Source organism: Myotis davidii, unplaced genomic scaffold (assembly GCF_000327345.1).
Source record: "Myotis davidii unplaced genomic scaffold, ASM32734v1 scaffold105, whole genome shotgun sequence".
Taxonomy (NCBI): Eukaryota; Metazoa; Chordata; class Mammalia; order Chiroptera; family Vespertilionidae; genus Myotis; species Myotis davidii.
In genome coordinates, this window is record NW_006300371.1 from 419240 (window position 1) to 426624 (window position 7385).

At 41.8% G+C, this 7385-nt stretch overlaps 1 protein-coding gene across 12 annotated transcripts in view; it reads left to right on the forward strand.

Moving 5' to 3' along the window:
* Nucleotides 1-2156, forward strand: part of ELF1 (E74-like factor 1 (ets domain transcription factor)) — a 98733-nt gene extending 96577 nt beyond the window's left edge. For all 12 annotated transcript variants that reach the window (XM_015572587.1, XM_015572578.1, XM_006776936.2 and 9 more), the window contains one exon: nucleotides 1534-2156. In XM_015572587.1, coding sequence (XP_015428073.1) covers nucleotides 1534-2134 — 601 coding nt within the window. In that variant the 3' untranslated portion in view covers nucleotides 2135-2156. The remainder of the gene's footprint in view (nucleotides 1-1533) is intronic.
* The last annotated feature ends 5229 nt before the right edge of the window (nucleotides 2157-7385 follow it).

Below are 7385 nucleotides of genomic sequence, written 5' to 3' on the forward strand. Positions count from 1 at the left end.
TGAGGGGCTAATGGCTGTTTGCAGGCTGGCCAAGCCCCCCAGCGGGGACCCTCACCCCATGATGAGGGGCTGATGGCCATTTTCAGGCTACCCACACCCCCTTTGGAGGGGGCGGTGTCCTGCTGGGGTGCCTGGCCAGCCTGGGTGAGGGGCTGATGGCCGTTTTCAGGCTGGCTACGCCTCCTGGTGACCCAAGCTCCCAGCATCTTTTTTTTTTCCCCAGCCCCTCCTTGAGTGGAGGCCAGGGCAGCCTGGAAGGAGGTATCTGAGATTTATTTATCTTCTTAATTGATACTTTGTAGCCTTGAGCGGAGCCCAGGGCTGGCCAGGGCCAGCGGGAAGCTTGGCTTCCTCCATCGCCGGGGGCAACCCAAGCCTCCTGCTCTCTCCAGCTCCTAGCCGCTGTCATCTTAGTTGGGTTAATTTGCATACTTGCGCCTGTTTGGCTGGTGGGTGTAGTGGATTGGCGGAGTGATGGTTAATTTGCATGTTTCTCTTTTATTAGTGTAGATGATAGGAACTTAAAATTCATCTGATAATTATTTTTTTTTTTATGCTGGCTGCTTCTCATTTATTTTCCACTTAGTGCAAGGCACATGGTTAGGGGGTGTTAGGCAGGCTTGCATGTTGCTTGAGTAGTAAAGAGTGGGCCTCTCTCAACTTCCTTTTTGGTGTTTTGCTGTTTTGATATAAAAGAACCCAACTGCTGCTGCTTGCTGCAGCCAGCCTAGTGTACACCCTGATTAAATAGCCAGGTATTGCAAGGTGGGGTGAGAGGAAGGGGGATGGATGAGGAGGGGGAGGGGCTCCAAGAGCCTAGTGCCTCTGGAAGTCTGGTGGCTGGTGGTGGCCACTCAGGTGGAAACGGATGGTGGCTGGCCATGGGAGGTTGGATGTGGGAGTGCACTGACCCACCAGGGGGCAGCTCCTGCGTTGAGCATCTGCACTGACAGTGGTCAGTGCACGTCATAGTGACTGGATGACTGGTTGTTCAGTCATAACGGTTGCTTAGGCTTTTATATATAGAGATGAAGTTTGGTAATTATAGATGAGCACTTTGATGATGTTATTCTTCAGATATTAAAATAATGAGAGTGATTTATACATTTGTTTTAAAATTCCTAATTTTATTTCAAGCAGTTCACACGTAAATTTCTTGCCAAACATTTTGACATCTTCCTCCTTCCCCAACAAAATTGTTTTCCTATTTGTGTTAATGTGGCACTTTGTAGGCATTTTGTAGCACCTTTTTTTTTTTTTTTTTACCAGATGCTTTCATAGTTAATGGCCTGAATTTAACTATTTACTAAGCCTTGGGTTTTTTAATTTTATCTAATGGTATGCTTGGGTATTTCTGTATGTACAGTGTATACTGCAGAGTCTGGCATGATGTTAATTATGTTGTGATGGAAATATGGGATGTAGCATTTGAAATACGTAACTCTTATTTTGTCAAAATGACTTGTCAATGTTAATGTTTTAAATGATGTAGATTATGGTAATTTTCTCACTTTTATTCCTTAATCTCAATAGGACTATACAGGCTCCAACCCAAGTTCCAGTGGTCGTGTCTCCTGGGAATCAGCATTTGCATACAGTAACACTCCAGACAGTGCCAATCACAACAGTTATAGCCAGCACAGATCCATCGTCAGGTGCTGGGTCTCAGAAATTTATTTTACAAGCCATTCCATCATCACAGCCCATGACAGTACTGAAAGAAAATGTTGTGTTACAGTCTCAGAAGCCGGGCTCTCCTCCTTCGATTGTCTTGAGCCCTGCCCATGTACAGCAGGTTCTTACTAGTAATGTCCAGTCTATTTGCAATGGAACCGTCAGCGTGGCTTCATCTCCATCCTTTAGTGCTACACCTGTGGTGACATTTTCTCCGCGCAGTTCACAACTGGTTGCCCACCCACCTGGCACTGTAATCACTTCAGTTATCAAAGCTCAAGACACAAAAACTCTTACCCAGGAAGTAGAGAAAAAGGAGGTTGAAGATGATTTGAAAGAAGACACTGAGGAAACCGATCAGCAGCCACAGCCTTACGTGATGGTGGTTTCCAATTCCAATGGACTGACTTCTCAGGTAGCTATGAAACAAAATGAACTGCTGGAACCCAACTCTTTTTAATTAAAATTCCAAAAGAATTATGGATGATTGTTTTTTAATTTAACATTTCCAATTGAATGCAAACTATCTGATTCTAAGATGAAATTATAAAGATGTTCCTTTTTGTAGTTTTTAAAAATAATAAGCGTTAGTCTTGACTTTGTTAGATGAGGGAGGAAAACCAAAGTGTTTCTCTTTGTTCACCAAATGTTTCAGAATTCAGTTGTGAAGGAACAGGCATTTTATACTATGAAGACATTCTTTTGAGATTTTTTTTCAGTTGTTATATCTTAAGCATTTTTAAAGTTGCTTTTAAAATTTTACAATGTCTGATCTTTTCTGATTCTGTTGTAAATACAGTACTTAAATAGAAGACATCAGGAAACTTATATAGGGACTATTTTCATTCCACTTGTGTAAGTTAAGTCTTGACTCTTTCAAATGCAAGATACCTATTTTATGCTTTGTTAAAATTATGATTTCACTAGATTGACTTTTAGTTGGCTGCACAGTATATTGAACTATGAATGTAAAATATAACATTAAAATTGAAATATGCCCATGATGATGGCTGAACCTGTTTCAGAAGCAGGGTAGTATGAAAGCATCAATCTAAGAGTGGCTCTCCTAACTAGTTTTATAACCTTGGGCAAGCCACTGTTCTTTCTGGACTTCCGTTCTCTGATGAAAGTAAGGAATACATTTGGATTAGACTAGATTGTCTTCAATTTCCTTTATAGTTCTAAATTCATGATTCCAACTCCTATATTTTAGAATTATATCAATTAAAACATCAGCTTATTTCCTAATGTAAGTATAGCAAAAATATTGCAGACAAATAAATGGCCCTAAAAATTAAATTTTCTACTATCTGTAAGATTACTATGAACCTGAATTCTTCATGAACTCTTTAGGCCCCTGTGCACTGTGGCCCATTAGTAAACATACATTGCTAAGTGCTAACTGATACACCGCTGTTCTGAGAGAGTCTAGACTCTTTCTTAAAAGCCCAGAAAACCACCAAGCGTTGTGTTAATCTGTTTGAATGATCAGTTACTATAAAAGCACTATTGCTTTATATTTTGGATCTTTTTAAAAATGAGTGTGGGGGGGAATTGCATACAAAGATAATATATATGTATATCTATGTTTCTGAAATAAATTTTAGATTACTTTTCAACTGTAAATAGTGTACATTTAATTTCACAAGAAAAATTGTTTTCTGCCTATTTTCTAGTATAGGAAAGATAAATTTTTGTAGATGAAAAAAATCATTTTTCTTTAGAGGTCTAATGTATGTTTTCATATTACAGAGTGACTTTGTATTTAAACAAAAATTTAAATTTTGGAATCCTCTAAACATTTTTGTATCTTCAATTGGTTTATTATTAAATAAATCATATGAAAATTCTCATGTTTCAAGCAAATGTTTCTTAAGAACAAATATACAGAAAATGTTGCTAGTTATGGTGTTAGTAAATGCTCACGTAACAAACTCCATTAGTCAGAATTGCAGAATGTCATCCTCTCCTTTTTCCTTTCTGCCATGCCAAATGGCAGTTTCCAGACATCACAACAAGTTTCCTAATTCTAGTTAGAAATTAGACTTTAATTAACAGAATATGAGAAACAGAAAATATAGGAAAATTTCAATCCTATACCTCTATATCCAAAAGTTACTTTCACTTATTAATTTTCTCATGCCAGATAATATTCTTCCAAAATATCATTTTAAAAGGAGCATTCTTATCTCTGAAGAAGGATCTCAATGAACAAACCACTCTGAGTTTTCCCAGTTTACTACCCTTCGCTCATGCCCTTTTCTTCTTTTTCCCCCACAATTTTCCACTCTTCATCAAACTTAGTATAAAATCACTCATGCTTAACCATTTCTTTGAGTCTTCATTTCCTTACGAAGGCTCCCATGTCACATAAAACTTGTGTTAAATAAATTTGCATTCTTTTCATCTTTAATCGGTTCTTATCAATTTGATTTTTAGGCCCAGTTAGGGACATTAAGAAGGGTGAGGAAAAGTTTTTTCCTCCCCTGGAACTCTCTCTAGGCATGCATCCTTTAACATAATCTTGTCATACTGAACTCCTGAATTAGGGGCATAGCTCATTCAGTACTTGGCCTTTGAATATGAAATCATTGATTCAATATGTATTTATTAAGGAGAAGCACTTGTGATGTTACTGTCACTCTCCTTAATCTATAACCCTGCTGCTTTCCTCACTTTCTATTCATTCTTTAACAATTTTTAGTATTGCATTTGCCCTTACTATTACCCTGAAATTACTGTTACAAAGGTCTCTAAATAGTAATCAATTTCCATATTGGTAGATTTCTATCCTTCTCTTCCTTGGTCTCTCTAGCATTTGACCTTTTATAATTCACTCTTCTTGAAACTCTATTGTCTTCACTTTAGTACCCAACTCTTTCCTGTCCTCCTCCTGCCTTCATAACTGTTCCTCTTGGGTTTCTTGAGAGACATTTTCAAAGATTGGAGCTCCCTTTAATTTTATCGAATGGTCATTGTTCTTATTCTTTTTGCTTCACTTTGTCCCCTCCAGTCTATTCTCAATGCAACAGGAGTGCCGTTCCCAGAACACCCTAAGAAGCCATCTCTTCACAGTTTATTGGCTAGATTGGTCATATACCTAATCTCTGGCCAAAGAAACAGGATTATCATAAATGACTTAGTCATGCATTGGGAAGATGGACAGCAAACAAAATTGGGGGTCCATCATAAGGAATAAGGGTGGAGTGATACAACCTACTATCACCCATACACACCATTCTTCTATACATACTGGTACACTTTCAGAAATGTTCATCCCTATGGGAAACATGTATTTCCCAAAGAGAGATCAGCCAAAGGCTCAATTACTTGATCCATTTTCATGACTAGGATCATCAAGGTGATGGGCAAATCCTCTTTTTCAAATCAGCTATGGCTCCCTAGTTTATTGTCCTCCACAACCACATCTATCTAGTGCACTAGGAAGAATGCTTTCCAAGGCTTCTCAGCTTTAGAATACACTACTTGATGGTGTAAGTTTGATGCCCTGTTTCAGGGTCCCCATTTTACTTGGTGCCTTTCATTCTGCCTCCTCCACCCAGCTTATTATACTACCAGTTTGGGTTCTTGGTCATTAACAATAGTGATGGATTCTGGTTTTCAGAATTTTATTAGAAGAATACTGTATAGCTCACAGAATAGACAAGAGGACTAGAATCAGGGTCAATCTGAGTCACAAAGCTAGAATCAATTGCAAAACTATACTGCACAACTGGTCTGGAGAGGAAATCGTAGCCACTCTTGTCAAGCATTAAATACTGACTTTTGGCCCTGGCCAGTGTGACTCAGTTGGTTGGGCATCATCCTGTGAACAGAGAGGTTGCTGGTTTGATTCTAGGTCGAACATATGCCCAGGTTTTGGGTTTGATTCCCAGTGGGGCACATGCAAGAGGCAGCTGATAGATGTTCTGCTCTCACATCAATGTTTCTTCTCCCTCTCTAAAAAACCCAATAAACTATTCTTTAAAAATAAATAAATGAATACTGAGTTTTGTACATCTTTCTCTGCTGCAACAGGAATTTTATTTTTATGTAGAGAAAATTAACCACAGTCATTTTTGATGCATTGTGTCGATTAGCTACTAATTTATGTGATTGGCAGAATCTAGGTCAAGTGTCCAGGCCTTTAACTCTAAGGGAATTTGAGAAAGTGAGTTCAACTTTTCAACTAGTTTGGTTTATTAGCTTCTATAGAAGAAGATGCTGCAGTGGGAACTAAAATTTAGGGAATTTCTCCCCAACATTGAAGGGGATTTAGATTCTTTGCTGCCTAAACAGAATGATCAATTTCCTCTGTAAAGGCAAATCCAGATTTTGGGACCTGAATTTACACAATTTGGTGGTTGGGTGGGTAAGGAGGCCTTATTTAGGAAAAGCACAAAATTAGAATACCAAATTAGAGGTTTCGAATCAGTTTATGCAAATGAACAGCTCTAAGGCTGTACTTCTTAACTCCCTGTGCTCCCTCTATTTTCCAGATCTCTGCGTTTGCTGTTACTCTGCTTGGCACAGTTTATTTCAATCTATTTGGCTAACTCCTACCTGTTCCTCAGGCCTCAGCTTTGACATTACTTCCTCTGAGAGCTTTCTCTGAGCTCTTAAAACCTTGCCACTACTGTCATGAGCCCTTTAATTTCTCCCATTTGGGCACATATGACACACTAACTGCCTGCTGCTATGTATCATTCCAACACTAGATTATAAAGAGCAAATGTTATACTCATTTTAGTGCCCTCAGTCCCAAGTGTAATATCTGTACATAGTAGGTGCTCAATACTCATGAAATATGTAACTATACTACATACTACATGAATTCGTGCATGGGTGGGGTCTGGCCAGCCCCCCCGATCAGGCCTGGCTGGCCAGGGGGAGGCGATATGGGAGGTTGGCTGCAGGCCCCACCCTCTGCTTGAACTCCTGGTCGAGGGGAAAATTTACATATCAGCCTTTTATTATATAGGACTAGGGGCCCGGTGCATGAAATTCGTGCACTGGGTGGTGGTGGGGGTGTCCCTCAGCCCAGCCTGCCCCCTCTCACATACTGGGAGCCTTCAGGTGTTGACCCCCATCACCCTCCAATCACAGGATTGGCCCCTTGCCCACCCCTGATGCCTCTGCCAGAGGCGTCAGGCCTGGGAAGGGGACCACCAGACTCCTCCGATTGCTGGCTCTGCCCCTGGCCCAGGCCTGATGCCTCTGGCCCAGGATTCTGACCACCCCTCCCCCCCATCACCGGCTCCGCCCTTGCCCAAGCCTGATGCCTCAGCTAGAGGCGTCGATCCCCATCACCCTCTGATCGCCTGATTGGCCCCTTGCCCAGGCCTGACACCTCTGCCAGAGGTGTCAGGCTTGGACAGGGGACCCACATCTTCTCCCATCCCCGGCTCCGCCCCCCACCCAGGCCTGATGCCTCTGGCCCAGGCATCAGGCCTGGGCAGGGGACCCCCAGCCCCCTCCAATTGCTGGCTCCGCCCCCCGCCCAGGCCTGATGCCTCGGCCAGAGTAGTTGACCCTCATCACCATCCGATTGGCGATCACCGGATCGGCCCCTTGCCCAGGCCTGAGGCCTCCGGCAGAGTTGTCAGGCCTGGGCAGGGGACCGCCAGCTCCCCGCGGTTGCAGGCTCCGCCCCTGCCCAGGCCTAATGCCTCTGGCCAAGGCATTAGGCCTGGGCAGGGGACCCCCAGCTC